Below are 18,512 nucleotides of genomic sequence, written 5' to 3'. Positions count from 1 at the left end.
TTCCAGGTTGAGATGTGCTCCGTGATGATATGCTCTCCTATGATGATGTGGGTCATAGATTTTCCTCCCCACTAATGTTTATCGGGTGGTAGCATTGGGCTCCCCGCTGGCAGAGATTCCGAGTGGTAATAGTGGTTCCCTCATGGAAAAAGGGTGGTAGATTGAGCTCCCCTTCGATGTCAAAATTCTTCTTCTTTTAGATTCGAGAATGTTCAACATATGAGCAGGGACAATCAATATATAAGCAACAATAAGTAAGAGATGAATCAAATGAATAATGTCGATACCTGATAATGAGATACTTGTGATTGGATATGACTTGATGACAGGATACATGTGACATGATGCAGGTGGAATTCTCCCTAGTTGAGAGGAAGTGTTAAAATATGAAACTACGGCCAAATTCCACTTCGATATCTCATTTGATGGAGATAATGATTTCATATAATTCCTCTTTTCGAGAGGACCAAAATCAACCTAAAGATCACTCAAAACGAATAAGGGAAAGTGTACTTATGAAGAAAATCCCACATGTGCATATATGATAAGGTCAACCCTAAAGCAAAGTGGACACCCTTGGAAGACTATAAATACAAGTGACCTATACCTCATTTTTGTATCATCATGATACACTCTTCAATCTTGGTTTTTGGCTTGCACAGGTCTAAGGCTCATCCGCTGAGGAACAAGTTCGTTTGAAGATAAACTTGTAGGCTTCGAAGCTTGCATTTCTGTTTTAGGGTTTTGGCCTCAGTCGCGGGTAGAGGACAACGAGATCTCACTGCAGCCACTCGCTAATAGGCTCATCTGTGCGACTGAAGCATCTCAGTCACACGCACAACTCTTCCTCCATGTGACCGACATCTAGGGCTTCAGAATCTCAATTGCAGACTATAGTCGCTCACTTGTAGTCTCCAAAGAGCGACTGGAAGCTTCCCAGACGCACGCATGAATCCTCCTCCATGCAATCGAGACCTAAATGATGTAATTTTAGTTATTCGAAGATTTCGCTCAGTCACCGTAGTGTTAGGTAATTGACCATAAACAATGACAGTTCATTACAGGGTTTAGAATCAGGATTTTGAGTATGAGAATTCTTGGGTTCATTTCATGGACGTTGTAGTTGCTTTTCATGAATAGTTGTATAATGAAGATATGGATCATTGTACTCTCTTTTGTTGAATCATTTGATGACAATCTAATAAGAAGAATAATTTGAAAGGGTTTTCCCCATATTGGGTTTTGCCTTAGGCTTCGACCAATCCTGGTGTCTCTGTGTGTGAATGCTTTTCTTCTATTGTTCCCTTATGTTCCACTAAATTGATGATGATGATATTGTTCTTTCTATATAATTGCATATGTTGTTGAATAATGATGTAACTTTGAATAATGTTATGATGTTATGGGGTGAATGTAATGTGTTAATGAAAAAATGCAATTATCAAAGCAAAGAACAATATAGCCCTAATAAAAATTAACATCCCTATTTTGTAAGTCAAATACCTCAATCTATGTGCACTTGGTACTCAAGTATATGCACACCATAAGGAAACTCTCCTCACACAAATTTGTGTTCTCTATTTTATTGTCTCACAATTTTCTACTCACAAAAACTATGATCCAATTTTGTGCCTTCATCCTCCTTATAAGCAATTCACATAAGCTAAATCTAGAAAGTTTATTTTGGGAACTTGGACCTAGGACCGCTAAGTTAACTAAGTCTAATTGACTCATGGAACTCATCCTGCCTTAATTAGAAACATAAGCTCAATTGTTTATCCTTTTCCATAGATAACTCACACTAGGAGACAAACAATTGAGCCTCCAACTATACACATGAGTTAAATTGCTTCATGAACTTGTCCTACCTTATACGAACTTGTGCATGTTAAAGAAAGACTACTTGTGGTCTTTTTTACTAAGGCGGGAGCAAAAGAAGACCTTACTCACTACTATTTTCAATAGTCAATGAATATGTTCTACTTCTTTGTGCTCATTTCTTATTTATTTGTGTGTATTGATACTCATTTCTTATTATGGTATGTTCCTTTATCTTACATTTAATCTAAATTACATTCAAATTATTTATTTATTTAGATGAACCTAAAGTCGAATCCCATATGAACCTTATCAAAAAAATTGAATCTGAGTTGAACTTGATAGTTGTCGAACGAGGCCCACAGGTCTTTGGATTAGTTGCTGAACCAGAACCCAAACTCCAACAATGTGACTTAGACTATGTGTATTATAATATTTTTAATACAATTAAAAATAATAATTTTTTTGTACTGAGAGGCGCTCTCCAACCCAATATGAAAGAGATGTTGTCTTGTCTTGTCCTGCCTTGTCTTGTTGTGTTATGTAAACATTTTAACTTGGTCAAATTGTTGAGAAATCAATAGACTTGTAGATTAGGGTTGATTTGTCTTACTTGATAATTACTTGTGAGCGTTTGTTGGCTTTTATTACTTAATTATGTTTTCTTCAATAATAAATTACCAAAACATAAAGTACATGAAGATCACAAGAGACAAAGAACACAAGATATAGGCTCCAAGCCAGGGAAAAACCCCACATACGGGAAAACCCAAACAACTTCTCTTATTATATAATCAAATCCAAGTGATACTTCCAAGACCCAAGATCAAAACCTATACAAGAAACCAAGTCAACCCTCCTTAAGATCTCCTTCAACCAAGCCAAGTCAACAAGAATCAAAGTTGGTCAAACCTCTTCTAATCGAAATTTCAGACCTGCAACTTCATAGAGACTGAATTTTGACCCTATAATCCAGGGAGTAACCCCATCAACTTCACACGTGTGAACAAAGACAAGCAGAAATTTGACTTTCCTTCTTTCCTTATATTCTTCTCTCTCTCCTCATCCTTCACTCTACTTCTTCTCTCTTGCACATAAATAGAAGTGTGTGAACGAGTGATCAAATGAGGTCGAAATTTCTTCCTTTTATAACCATCCAGGATGTCGAATAGGGCCTCTTCAAGGCCGAATTGGTCTTGTGGGAGAAAATGACCTTTTTTTTACTCCAAATAAAATAAAATATTTTTGTTACAAATAGTCCAAATGGGACTTTGACACATGATAAAGTTTCTTCTTGACTCAATAAACCCTATCAGAATGAAGAACATGATTTTTCTAGAAAACAATAATAAAAATATTTTTTAATTTATTTTTACATGAAATCCATATTGATACAAGTACAAAAATAATTATGAAGATTGAGTCTAATTACATATTCAATACCTCCTCTTAACTAGGGAGGTATTAATAACTGCACAATGAGATACAAGGATACTTAAATCGAAATATTCTCATAAGAATAGCTCATATTGATAAGCATCATCAAGCATCATCATCATAACCAACATTGTCAATTACAAAATAATAGGGCCTTGATTGACAATATCCAACTCTCCACTAGATTAGAGCACAATGTTGAGAGGCATACATTTGGACACCACCACTACCGCCTCTCAAGGCACATACCCCATTTGGATGTTCACCATGTATGTCCTTACTGGACTATTCTTATCTTGGATTCCTAATCCTCAAATAATATTGGTCCTCCTCAAGGCTACTCTTATCTTGGATGCCCTACCTCATCTTCAAAGAGTATCGGTCCTTCGGACTACTCCTATCTTGGATTCGTAATCATCAAGAAGTATTGGTCCCAATTGCTTATCTAATCCTCCATTTTCCCTACTAGTGCCTTCACTAGACATACAATTGTTAGTCCTAGCCTAGTGCATGACACATGGAGAATCCAATGTCTCTCATCTCTCCCTCTCAATCAGGGAGGAAATATCCACAAGTCCAAGGTTGTCTCTCATATACTCAAGTTTTTTGTTTGGAATAGACTTCGTCAATATGTCAACTACATTTTTGTTTATGGAGATGTATTGTAGATTTACAACCCCATCTTGTACCAAGATTCAAATATGGTGGTACTTATTATTGATATGCTTTGTCCTTACATGGAAAACTAGGTCCTTTGTCAACCTTATATAACTCTGGTTGTCACAATGTATAATGGTAGGGTCTAATGGTCCTTCAAACAAATCCGAAAGAAACTTTCCGAGCTAAATAACTTCTCTACCAACTTCACTAGTTGTTATATATTCAATTTCAACACTACTGAATGCAACTAAATCTTCTTTCCTACTCATCCATGAGACTATATAAGATCCCAAACTAAAACATCTACCAATAGTTCTCTTTCCATCTGCATCATTGCCTCCCTAATCTGAATCTGTATACCCCAATAATTGTATCTCATTAACAACATATCTCAGACAATGATGTATAGTCCCACAAAGATATCTCAAAATATGTTTAGTTGTTATCCAATGATCATGCCTTGGCTCCATCTAGAATTTACTAAGAATGTTTACTGCAAAACATATGTATGGCCGGGTGTTCGCAAGGTACATCAAGAAGCCAACCAATTGTCAATAGGGTGTGGGATCAACAAGGCTTGAGTCTAAACTCTTTAACTTTTTCAGATTAGTGATCATTGGAGTTGTCATCAGTTTACTATTCAACATATCAAACTTTTGCAATATCTTGATCACATATTTCCCTCGACCAAGATAGATCTCACGAGGTTTTTTCCATACTTCTACTCCCAAGTAGTAATGCATTAGTTCAAGGTCCTTCATATCAAATTCAATTGTAACTTACTTCTTGCATTCTTCAATACGACACTTCGCACCTGTTATTAGTAGGTCATCTACATATCGTAGTATGATCATCGGTTCATTCTTAACCACCTTGATGTGGAAAGTATGGTTTGCAGAAATTTTGACAAAATTGAGTCTTCTAGGTGTTTGCTTCAACCATATAGAGCCTTCTTCAACTCGCAAACATGTGTTTCCTTATCATGAACTTTGAATCCCTGGGGTTGCTCAATGTAAGATTCTTCATCAATTTTCCCATTTAGAATAGTTGTTTTTACGTCCATTTGATGGTTATTACATCCCATAGTAGCAACAATATAAATGAGTGATCTAATGGTTGTATATATTGTTGTTGGGGAAAAGGTTTCTTCATAATTGATTCCCTCTTGTTGAGAGAATCATCTTGCCACAAACCTTGCCTTATACTTGTCAATACTTCCATCAACTACATGCTTGATCTTGTACACCCATTTGGAAGTCACAACTGATTTTCCTTTAGGTATGGGAACAATTTCCCAAACATCATTCTTCATTATTGATTGGTATTCTTCTTGTTGAAAATAGTAACAAGAAATGCTAAAAATAGAAGTAAAATTCGAATTTGGTCTTAGCATTTGTTTGAAAAATAATTAATTAATTCATCTTGAGTTAATTAGTTGGAGAAAATCAAACATGAAGTCTATGTGAAGACATGCAACAATTATCCCTTTGATTGAGGAAGTTATCCCTTAATTAAAGAGATAAGGATGAGTTGTAATTAGTTAGCTCAATTAACTGAGTTAAGTCCAGTTAGATTAGTTCCAACATTTTGTTGAATTAATTGTAAGTTCAGTTAGTTAGTGCTTGCATGCATTAATTGCTGCTCTCCAGATAACTGAATATTCTCTCATAAATAACTCATGCATGTCAGTTCAATCAGAGACCCAGTTGAGATCAAAGGAAGGGACAATGTACTATCAGTTGAAGGATTTTTTCCTATATAGGAAACTCATCCATGCAGAAGGAATTGTCTCCTTCAGATTTGTGCAGTTATTTCTAAGCCAAGTGAGCAGTGGGAGGTGGGAATTCACATAAGTGGAAGCACTGGACCCCAAGAAAAACTGCGCAACGAAATAGGAGGCTTGGAGGGCAAAGGAGAAGGTTGTGAGAGCCTTTGATTGTCTATGAGTGGTATTGTTTGATTGCAGAGAGAGCAAGATAGCTTGAGAGCTGATTATTTTTGTAACTTGAACATATTTCCACTTCTATGATAATATAGACATTGGAGTTTTAGGCTGAGGCTTTCCCCGAGTTATTTCTTCTGTGTTCATATGTGATTGATTTCTCTTCATCTATTATATGTGTTCTATTTGATCTTGCTCATATTCGATTAAGCTTCCGCAAGTTTGTTGTAGAAGTAGATCTTGTATTTTGCTTTAGTATATTGCATAATCTATTGATCTATAGTGGGAATTTATACATGGTATCGAAGCAAGGTTTTATAGGAAAATTTCTACATGGTATCAAAGGAAAGGTGATCAAAGCGGAAAACAATATACGAAGAAGAGAATTCGAAGTAAAAAATAAATATAAATATAAATATAAATAAAATAAATAAATTGGGCCATGAGTTTTCAGAGTAGATATGAAAAATTTTGTGCAAAATTTTCAGAAACAAATAGCATATCTAGATTCCTTGCAGAAAAAGACCCAAATTCAAAAAATAAATCGGCTAAATCAGAGTTCGGATGAGGGAGATATCGTTGATTTAAAATCAACCCTTTTTTCCAGAAAATTTTGTGATGACGGGAAAGATGAAACAAATTGGTGTGCTAGCCAAGAACCTGTATGCACTTGAGGTACAAGATGCATGCAAAGCCTTGAGGAGCAAGGCAAAGGTTATATACTTGATGGTTGAGAGGGAGAGTACATTACCTCTCAACATGCAACGCTAGAAGAAGTCTCAGACAATTGTGGAGGAGCCACAATTGGTGAAGCAACTTCAGGAGGTTGTGGAGCAGCCACAACTAGAGAAGCTGAGAGGAGATCGAGTAGAGACATCTACTCATGCAGAGACCTCCAGTAGGAGGAAATTTCGAGCCAAGTGGGCAGAGGGATCACATGCATCCATACCTCTAGGTCAGAGGTGGGGCGATGTGGAGTGACAGTCCCAAGAAGGCTGGAATAGGGGCAGGATCATTGAGGTACCCAACCTCTTTGATTAGACCTTGTTACAGGAGCTCTAATGAGGAGTAGCAGGGCTAGTTGAGTGGGTAGAGGCAGATGCAGATGGAGCAGCAGAGAGAGCTACAGTGCAGGAATCCCAAGACAATGCAGAGCTAGCAGGCTGCAGCAATGAGAAAGGCACATGAGTGTTGCACCAGTGCAGGATGGCACAGAGAGGTGTGCAATGATGCGAGATGCATGGAGTGTTGCAGCAACTCAGAGGTCATAGAGGGAGCACTTGTTAGCGGCAGAGGAAGCTTCAGCATCAGAGGATGTTTCTAGCCCAATAGGGAGGTTAGTTGGGAGATTTTTTGTTTCTAAAGTTACTGGAGAAACAACACTTGGAAGAAGTGTTGCATGCAGAACATCCCAAAGGTTCAAGATCGGATTCGAGTTGAATGCCTTTCTTGTTGAGAGGGAGTGTTGAAAATAGCAACAAGAAATGCTAAAAATAGAAGTGCTAAAAATAGTAGTTCAGGTACCAGTGTTGGACATATCAACAAGGAATGAAAAATGGAAGTGCTAAAAATAGCATTGCTATAAATAGAATTTTGGGATACCTTCATATTTTAGTTAGTCCTTGAACTAAAATAAAGAAGTAAAATTTGAATTTGATCTTAGGAGCTGTTTGTAAAACAATTAATTAACTCATCTTGAGTTAATTAGTTGTAGAAAATCAAACATGAAGTCTATGTGGGGACATGCAACAATTTATCCAGTAATTGAGGAATTTATCCATCAGTTAAAGAGATAAGGATGAGTTGTAATTAGTTAGCTCAGTTAACTGAATCAAGTCCAGTTAGATTAATTCAAACAGTTTGTTGAATTAATTGTGAGTTCAGTTAGTGAATGCTTGCATGCATGTAACTGCTGCTCTCCAGATAACTGAATATTCTCTCATAAATAACTCATGCATGTCAGTTCATTCAAAGACCCAGTTGAGATCAAAGGAAGGGACAATGTACTATCAATTGAAGGATTTTTTCTTATATAGGAAACTCATCCATGCAGAAGGAATTATCTCCTTCAGGTTTGTGCAGTTATTTATGAGCCAAGTGAGTAGTGTGAGGTGGGAATTCACACAAGTGGAAGCAATGGACCCCAGGAAAAACTGCGCAAGGAAATAGGAGGCTTGGAGGGCAGAGGAGAAGGTTGTGAGAGCCTTTGACTGTCTATGAGCGGTATTATTTGATTGCAGAGAGAGCAAGATAGCTTGAGAGCTGATTCTTTTTGTAACTTGAACTTATTTCCACTTTATGATAATACAGAGATTGGGGTTTTAGGTTGAGGCTTTCCCTGGGTTATTTCTTCTGTGTTCATGTGTGATTGATTTCTCTTCATCTGTTATGTGTTCTATTTGATCTTGCTCATATTCGATTAAGCTTCAGCAAGTTTGTTGTAGAAGTAGATCTTGTATTTTGCTTTAGCATATTGCATATTCTGTTGATCTACAGTCGGAATTTCTACACTTCTTGCATTGCATTCGTCCATTCTTGATGTTCGACTGCCTTCTCATAAGTGGTAGGTTCTGCTTCAATAAGTTTAGTCATGTAAGTTGCATGACCTAAATATTTCTTAGGCTTCTTGCTTTCTCTGAATGTTCCTTTAGTTGTTGCATATCCTTCGTCTTCCTGCAGAGTTGACTTTAACCAAGCTGGCCTTTTTTGAGTTTTTGGGATGATGACTTGTTACACAGCCTCACTTGGTCCTTTATTTTCTTCATGATTGGTTGTAGGTTCTGAAGTATTATCATGCCTTAAAACTTCTTCATTTGCAAATATAGGTTCTTCTTCCTCATCAGGATCAAGGAATATCCTTGGACTTATTGTATGCAATATTTTCATAAAAAATGACATCTCTACTTACTTCAATACAAATATCTTTCTTGATGTAGACTCTATATTTTTGATGAAGTGTTATATCCAACAAAGATGTCTCTTATGCCTATTGGGCCCAACTTCTTCCTTTTGCCCTTAGGAATGTGAATGTACATGGGACATCCAAAAATTTAGAGATGGTCAACACTTGGATTATTTCCTGTGAATAGTTCTTTTGGGTTCATGTCATTAAGAATTGTATGAGGACTTCGATTTTGTATATATAATATTATTACAAAATCTTCTCCCCATAAGAAGTTGGGAAGGTCTTGGTCATGAAGCATGGATCTAACACATTCTTCAATTTATCAGTTCTTCCTTTCAGCCACACCATTCTATTGAGGATTGCAGGGAACTATCAAATCCCCCTTAATTCTCGCTTCTTTGCAAAAATCCACAAGTTCTCTTGAAGTATATTCTCCACCATTATCTGGTCTTAGGGTTTTGATCTTTCTTTCCATCGAACTTTCTACTTTTTCCTTGAACACTTGAAATTTCTCAAATACTTCATCCTTAGACTCTAGGATGTAAATCCAAGTATTTCTAGAGTGATCATCGATGAATGTTACATATTATTGATGACCACCAAGTGACTTCTCTGTCATAGGTCAACAAACATCAGAGTGTATGAGATCCAAAATTTCCTTGCATCTTGTGTCACTACTAGTAAAATGTGTTCTTCACATTATTGCCAAGAGAACATTCCTTACTGACTCCTTCAAGTTCTTCTTTTAGTTCGGGGATACCAGTAACCATATAATTTAGTGATGGAAATATCTTATAATGAAGGTGACCATACATTTTATGCCATAATTCACAAGGGTTGATATCTAAATGCACTGGAGCTTAAGGAGGAGGTGTTAGAACTTCTTCTCCTCTCTTGCATAGAAATCAAAGTGTGTGAGGAGGTGATCAAATGAGGTCGAAGTTTCTACCTTGTATAACCATCCAAGAGGTCAAATAGGGCCTCTTTAAGGGCGACTTGGTCTTGTGGGACAAAAGGCTCCTTTTTTATATCAAAATTCAGTAGTACGCCCATCGCAACAAATACCCATGATATTACATTCCAGATTTCATCCTTGATCCATGCTAAAAAAAAACCCGGAACCCGTTACAAAACCCACTATAGAAAGATTTAAATAATAGAGTTCAAATTAGTATAAATGTTATGAAATCGGGAGATCTTAAGACAACTACAATATTCAAAACCAAAAACATATGCTTCACATATTAGTCATCATCAGGAGCAGGCTTATTCAGATCAAAATAATTCTTCTCGGATAACACCATACCCCTGGAGTTGGAAGAATTGTCTTCGATCCTAAGATTGAGGTCCCCAAGAAGATCCCAGAGAGCATCAATTTCATCCTATATCTTTGAAATATATTGCTAGAAAACCATGAGTCAATTTGATTGCTCGATATGGAAATGATATAATTGGCAATATTTGACCTGCAAATCATGATCAACCATCTTCAAGTCCTCATTAATCTACGTGCAGTGAGAACAATGGATGGAAATGGGAGAAGTCTCTAAACTAAATTTGTTGCTCATTGCTCTAAGAACACAATGACTTTGACAAAATGCAAAAGGAGTATACTGGGGCCAAAACCCGAGAAGGAGATGTTAAGGTGAAAACAGAAGGAGCTAACTAATTACAAAGTTCCAGACATGATTAGAGACAACATTAGAAGGGAAACCCCATTCAAGATATATACATGAAACTCCAACACATAAGGACCAAGAGATAACCACAACGCCAAGCCTTGACCAAGCCCAGAGAGGGAATAGACCAAAATATCCACCTAGAAGAGAAGTGTCTAATCAAGCCTTCTCCCCTAAAACAAAGCCAAGACAAGTGCTCAGAGACACACATATAAAACCAAAAATAGAACTGACATAGATAGGCACCTAATTGAGAACAAGAATTTAGAAGGCTCGTTAGTCAGAGAAGCAAAGTGCAAAAAACTAAAAGAATAGAAGGCTCGAGCGATATCGGGTTGATCTGAGAATCCGCAAGGAAATAATACCCAATTCAAAATAAAAAAATGCCAAACCCTCTAGGAAGCTTTAAGATGAACAATAACTGAAATTTCGAGGTGGAGAAGCTCTTTACAAAGCTTTATGCTAGGCGGCCGAAAGGGAGTCACTATGAAGGTTGAAACGAAGGCACCTCTGTCAATCTGCAAGGGTGGCAGAACAGATCTTGAAACCAACATATGCATAAGAATAAAATTAAGGTAGAAGCAAGCTTTATCCACGAATCCCTCGCTTGACCACGCACTTATGGACTTGTAATAATTAATCGTACCTGTACTTCAACCAAAAAACTTAATCTTTACCCCAAGCAGAGAACAAAGCATTGATCTAGGAAGGTTGGATTGTATATAATACACATGTGAATCAGGAAAGACATGAAATGCATGGAAACTCATATCAAGGATTGCTACGTAAACCGTGATTGAAGTATGTCACCAATTCAAAGAGCCTGTAGAGATCATGAAGAAGAGGGGATGAACAACCTGCAGGGAAAGAGGGGCGAAATGAGGGGGAGGGGAGATTGAATAAGGGTCAGGGAGGGGGGAGAAAATGAAGGGAAGGGGGAAAGTAATAGGAAGGGGAGGGAACAAAGAAACCCAAGTTCTTAATATAAGCCATGATTTCTTAGGGAATAGGGTAGGAACTGTAAATATCATTAATAACAAGCTTGGCCTCATCCAAGGTACAATCTTTGTTTGCTTGTGAGTATGTTTTAATATTGCGAGTTAGAGGATATGGATTTTTTTTTGAGTGGAAGGAATACAACAAATTTTTGATTCTTTAGAGAATTTGAGCCAAAGAGTTGTCTTTTAGCCTGTCTTTCTTGATAAGATATTGAATTAGGATTAGAGAGTCTCCAAGAATGACAATATCAATAATACATTTGTCCTTTTCTATACATAGCTCTTGGAAGAGGTCGTACATCTCAGTCTGATTGCTTGTTTTCTTTCCCAATCCCCATGCATACTTAATTTTGAGGTTTCTATTAGGATTAATGAAAGTCTCTCCCCCTCCTGCCACCCCTGGATTTTTCTTAGAGGCCCCATCAAAGTGAAAAACCCATTTCTACTGCTACCTTTTCCAATTAATCAACTCTTTAGAGGACAAACGAAGTTTCCAACTAGTGGGATCTCTTTAGAAAGCAAGCTAGGAGGGGAACAAGGGGAAGGGGAGCTTACCCAGTTGACTTCAAGACCATCGAGTGCGAGATCATTATGGATAGGATTTAGTTCCAGACATAAGGAAAGAGCATTTAAAGCTGCAGATTTAGCGGAGGGGACAAAATGACTCTTTTTGACTCAAAATAAAAATTTTCTTTTTGTTACAGATAGTCCAAATGGGACTTTGACACATAATAATTTTTCTTCTTGACTCAATAAACCATAGAATAATAATAATAAATTTTATTCCTTTTTTTTAAGTGAAATACATATTGATAAAAGTACAAAGATAATTACGAAGACTGAGCCTAGTTACACTTTCAACACAAATAACATAAAAAAATGGATAATTATATTTATTAATTAAAACATTTTTGATTCGGTAAAAGTACATAAAAATAAATAAATAATCATAATTATAATTAATATTTAAACTAACCCAGATTCATCTTAATTCTAGATCTACCAAGCCCTGACATGGATCAAATATGAGGTTCAAACCTCTTTTAGAGTGAAAAGAGATTTGATCCCTCTTGACGTTTAGTAAATCTAGGCTGGTTATATATAGAGATGTGAAATTTATATAAATATAAATAAGACTATTGATGGAAGAGATGTTGTAATGTCCTGTCTTGTTACGTAAACATTTTGACTTGGTCAAATTACATAAAAATAAAAACAATATATATTTTTTTTACAAAAATGAGTAAGGTTTTTATTAAAATCTACGTCCAGACGCAACAAGTACACAAGAAATTTGGTACATTACACTAATTCTTCTTGCGGAGGCTCCTCCAAGGAGGGATTAACAAGTGTTTCAAAGAGGCTAAATTGAAAACCGACTGCTACAAAAAGCTGGCATACATAGACTTTACAAAATTGGCTAGGTAGAAAAACACATTTACAATATGAGATCATCAAAAAAGAGGAGAGAGATCTTCTTTTGGAGGTTTGTTGAGATCTAGTTGCAATTTTCCCATGGGTCGACTAGATGTTGTGCTTGTGGAGTTCTTGTTTTCATTTGGCTTGATCTACAACTTAAGGTCTTCCAATTGCGTATGCAAGGTGTCAATTGCATCATCTTAGTGCGTTATTTTAACTTTGAGGGACTGAATCTCATCCATGAGAGAGATGGAGGTTGCCATCTGCTGGTGAATTTTCCACTTAATGTCCATATGTTCGAGTTGTAGAGCTTCGATTTGCTATGAGCACATTTTACAATTATTATTGTCCCCTGCTGCTACTAATTTTTCTTTCCTGGACAACCTTGTTAGATTGTTGGAGAAAAGAAGTCAGGTGTTAGAGAGGATGACACTCAGAGGAGTCAAAGGTCCAATTAGAGGGCTACTAGAAGAAGTGAAAGGGACAACTACATTTCAAGGATAGGTGAAAACATCGTGAGAGTTGGATTGTAGTGACCACATCCTAGAGGGGGGAGCAAGGGGAATACAAACGTTCTTTAGGTCAGGGACAAATATGCCCCAAAGGTAGAGAAACAAAGGGGACTTCCAATTAAAGGGGCAAATCATCTAGGAACCACAAAAAGCTTGAATAAAAAATAATTGCATGCAAAGGGGTATGGGGTACTTGAATATGAAAGGACCCATCAGAGGACGACAAACTTGCATGAAGATGCGCCTACGAGCATGAACAAAGCTACAAATTGGGCTACCACGAACCAAGCTGAAATGAGACGTGTCTTCATGTATAGACAAGGAGACCTTAGGAGCCCCCACCCGCCCTCCCCCATACACACACACACACACACACACACACACCAAGAGCTAAAAAGAGATCAAACCTCTCAATTTTTGCACTCAAAAAGAGGTTTGCACTTTGAGAGATTTGATCCTTCTTGACGCTTGATAGATCCGAAGTTAAAGCGGATCTAGGCTGGTAAAGAATATCTACGAAACATGGAGAGGTGCAAATCTTTCCTCAAATTATACTAATATAATTTTTTTTACTAACATTCATTAAATTTATATATTTAAATGCTTAATAATTTTTACAATTTAAATATTCTTAATTATGATATTTTTTATCACAATATGTTAGTATAATTTTTGATGAAATTCTCATTTTTATTATTTAAAATATATAAATAAATACAAGTATTTGTAATTCCAAAAATAATTAATTAAATATTATTAAAAAAATTAGATTACACTACTCTATTCTAATATATATATGTATAACATAACTATTATTTTTTATCCAAAATAAATATTCCCACACATGTAAATATATTTTCAAAAATTATTAGTATTTAGTTTATTTAAAATTTACATCCTATTTAAATGGGTTAAAATACTTCAACAAAAATACAAAGACTTTAGATTATTCCTTTTTCAAAAATTACAAGTATTTAGTTCCTTTAAATTTGACATCCTATTTAAATGGGTTAAAATAGTAAAAAAAAAATACAAAGACTTTAGATTATTCCTCTTTTAAGTAAAGTAAAATTAAAATTTAATAATTTTTCTTTTGACATTTTCAAGAATTAGTCTAAATGTTAACAAATTGTATGTAAAATTTGTGGAAGTTGGATTAAATTGCATAATTGAAGATTGACAATTACCTCATTTACCTTCGATTTAAAAATAAATAGACTCGATGATAAAATTACCTTGAAACTCTAACCAATTCTAAATATTGAGATAAAACATAACAAATTTGTAAAATTGCCATAAGCCTCTCAGTTGGTGTGAAGACTTCAAATTTCAAGGTTGATCGACAGCCCAAAAGTCAGTACACAATTTATGTCGTGGTAAACTCAGATCTGTAAAGGGCAACCGGAAGTGGAAGCGGAACGTAAAGGTTTTCACATTTTTGGCACATTTTGTTATTTAAATGTCACTCTAATTTATAGATCAGGTTGCTTCCTTGTCTGTCCTCTGCAGTTTCATCCTAATTTTCTTTCGAGTGCCACCATAGAACGGCTTCTAGATCTGGTTCTATTCGCAGGACTAGCGATGCCCACCGCATCTCATGCGGCAGTTTGAACCCGTTTTTCTTATTGTGGATTTAGCTACGCGTATCAATTTTGCATGACAAGCTTTTCAGATCTTTACATTCACAGGGTTTCAATTTCACTGGTAAGAATTTAATTTAATTTACAGATTTGACGCGTCCCAAGTCCGAGTGAAGGGATCTGTCAGATTTATGGGAGCATGGAGGTGGAACAGGCCTCGCTGTGTAACTGTGTGGTGAATTTTCTACTAGAAGAGAATTATTTGCTGACGGCATTTGAGTTATTGCACGAGCTTCTTGAAGATGGGCGGGAAGGCCACGCGACTAGACTTATAGAGTTTTTTGCTGATACAAACATGTTTCCGCCGGATCAGATTTCTCGATTGCATGATTTGCGAGGTGAGTTGTGCTTCCTTAATTCCTGGATTTCATTGGGATGAAATTAGTTACCTTGAAGTCTGGTTTTTGGGTAAAAAAATGTTTCCTTGATATCTTCTTCTTGTTGGGGTTAATTTCTCAAGGTAGTCTGTGCTGTCGTCATTGATGAATGGATGGTTGAAAATATGGCTTGATTGTGAGGAATGTTGGGTATAACGTAGGCAAAATTTGAAAATCATATGTTTTCTGATGCACCCCAATTCCAATGCAAGAAAAATTAGCACTTGTGGCGATAGTATTGATATGCAATTCTATTTGTTTTTTTTTGAAAACATTAAATACAAGATCCTGCATTGTTGTTAAGAAATTGACGGAAACATAGCATCTGGGAAGAACAATGCAGACCGTCCTGCATGTGTCTGTATGAGAGAGAGAGAGACATAAACGGGTATTTTTGTATTAAAATATGCCTGTAGCCAAGGTCCAGCAGGATAATACAACTGTCTTGAGCACAGAAAAATTTCTCAAAAAATCAGCACTATTATCTACTGTGTGTGTGGAACGAAACGGGTATCTTTATATTAAATTATGCCTATGGCTAAGCCGTCCAGGAGGATAATACAATTACATAGACAAACTGTCTCGAGCATTAGAAATTTTCTCAAACATTCAGTACTACCATTTACTATCTGTAGTAGTACTAGTCCTAAAGTTCTAGATCTACCACTATCTACTTGACACGTATATTGCCATACAAACTGCCTTAACAAAAATGCAAATTTACAGATCATTGCAATTTTCAGAAATTAAAAAAAGTGCATGCCCACTAAGAGCTCTCAGTTTGCTACCAACATTGAATGTCTGAATGCCAAGGGATTGCTTCTTTTCTTGTACTGAATCCTGACTGTATTTTCTTCCCAAGCTATCATATCTTCCATTTCAGAAGACCCAACAGAAAAAACTCGGAGGAGCCACTGGCTGAATGATCTCAACAGCAGACCTTTTCTCCATTTAGAGCTTCTTATCTCTTTCCCTGCAGCCCATTCACTCTCTTCCATTTTTTTTCCATCCTCCGAGTATCATTTACCATATAGATTTCAAACTGCATTTGCTTGTTTTTGAGTGACTCTACGTGGGAGTTTATGCCTGTAAGCTGCCTTTGCTTATCTGTAAATTGCCATGGATATTCCATTGGAATAGTTTGTCGCAACAGATTTTATAATATCCTGAAATCTTAGATTATGCAATTTATTTTCTTATTTCTCTGATTAATTATTACTAGCTTATTGCTTGAACTTATGAGCAATAAAATTGAAAGGAATGAACAAAGGAGCACACCATCCACACAAATGAACACAAGATGTATCAAGGGGAACCCAATAGGGGAAAAAACCTAGCTAGAAGGGGGGGCCTATGCTCTGCTCTCTTTTCTTTCGTTGTGGAAATCCAAATACGAAGAAAGAGGCACTCACTATGGAGTTGCCTTTGATACTATAGCCTGAATGGTTGCTACAAAATATTTTTCCTCCCTTGTTGTGCTCTCAAATTCCGCTCCTAAATGCTTAGCTCAACTATGCAACAAGCTTGAATGGTTGCTATAGAATCCTTTCCCTCCTTTGTTATGCTCTGAAATCCTACTCCTAAATGCTTTGCTCAACTATGGAACAAGTACAATGCTAAAGATTCAAAGAATGGAACCACTTCTCCTAGCGGCTCAGTGTTAAACATAGCTTGATAGCCATCTAGGGTTAGGGCTTTTGCCTCTTCAACCCCCAATTAGTGATAATGTTTTTGACCTTGCAAAATCTTCTTGAAAGTTTACATGGCCAATCCCACATGTGTGAGTTATGGGGGTTGACATGGCATCCACTCTTACCATGGTGGTCAACAAGGTGGTTCAACTTGTGGGAGGTATAACTTCCGCATACAAGATTTGATTGAGGTGATTTTTTCATTGTTGGAAAAGTCTCGGTGTGTAGAGCAATAATGAGGGCTGTGGGAGGTATAACTTCCGCATACAAGATTTGATTGAGGTGATTTTTCATTGTTGGAAAAGTCTCGGTGTGTAGAGCAACAATGAGGGCCTTGGAGCTATGCCTACAAAATTTTGACCCCAAAAGTGCCATTTGTTGCCTCAAAATGGCTCAAGAAGGTTCCAAACCCCAAATTTCCAAAGTGGGAACTACCACTGAAATGGGCCTTGCAAACCAATTCCTTTGGTTTTTCCACCCAAAAGTATCAAGATAGATGAAAATTTAGATAGTGATTCATTTTGGATCATACCTCCCCATTTAGGGATACTTTTGGTCCCCAAAAGATTTTATTGAATGAGGTGAGGAAATTTTTCTTTACCGTCTTTTGGAGTACCATTTTGCCTTTCGTAAATGTTGAATTTTCAATCCAATTTGGTAGTTTTGGACTTCTTTTGCAAGAATGTATCTTTTGCCAATTTTGCTTGAGCGTTTGGTGCTACGACCCTTATGGTAGGTTCCACTTGTTTCTTAGTTTCTTGATCCAACATGGAAGGTTCATAGAGTTTTAGATTCTCCACATTTACCACTGAGTAAATACACATATATGGGGGTAGCTTGAGTCTATAAGCATTATCATCCACTCGAGGCACTCACTATTGAATCCCCTTTTGCACTATAGCTTGAATGGTTGCTACAAAATCATTTTCCTTTGTTGCGCTCTAAAATCCCACTCCTAAATGCTTTGCTCAACTATGGGACAAGCTTGAATGGTTGCTACAAATTCCTTTTCCTCCTCTATTATGCTCTTAAATCACACTCCTAAATGCTTTGCTCAACTACTGAACAAGTACAATGCTAAAGAATGGAACCCCTTCTCCTAGTGACTTGCTGATTAACATAGCTTGATAGCCATCTAGAGTTAGGGATTTTGCATCCTCAACCCCCACTTGGTGATAAGGTTTTGGACCTTCCAGAATCTCCTTGAATGTACACACGTGGCTAACCCCACATATGGGAGGCATAACTTTTGCATAGGAGCTCTAATTGAGGTGATTTTGCACTATTGGAAAGATCTCAATGTGTAGAACATCATAAAGGGGCTTGAGGCTATGCCCAAAAAGCATTGACCCCAAAAGTGCCATTTGTTGCCCCAAAATGGCTTATGAAGTTTCCAAACCCGAAATTTCCAAATTGGGACATGTCACTAAAATG

At 36.7% G+C, this 18,512-nt stretch overlaps 1 protein-coding gene across 1 annotated transcript in view; it reads left to right on the top strand.

Annotated features, from left to right (window-relative positions):
* The first annotated feature begins 14,651 nt into the window (after positions 1–14,651).
* Positions 14,652–18,512, top strand: part of LOC149228665 (HEAT repeat-containing protein) — a 253,780-nt gene continuing 249,919 nt past the window's right edge. The window contains exons 1-2 of the mRNA XM_089378318.1: positions 14,652–14,796; positions 15,099–15,348. Coding sequence (XP_089234444.1) covers positions 15,150–15,348 — 199 coding nt within the window. The 5' untranslated portion in view covers positions 14,652–14,796; positions 15,099–15,149. The remainder of the gene's footprint in view (positions 14,797–15,098; positions 15,349–18,512) is intronic.

This window comes from Pinus tabuliformis, chromosome J (assembly GCF_031772625.1).
Source record: "Pinus tabuliformis cultivar Carrire ecotype Pingquan chromosome J, CPIR1, whole genome shotgun sequence".
In the NCBI taxonomy this organism is placed as follows: Eukaryota; Viridiplantae; Streptophyta; class Pinopsida; order Pinales; family Pinaceae; genus Pinus; species Pinus tabuliformis.
The sequence above is the reverse complement of the archived record's forward strand: the minus strand, read 5'-3'. Positions and strand labels throughout refer to the sequence as shown.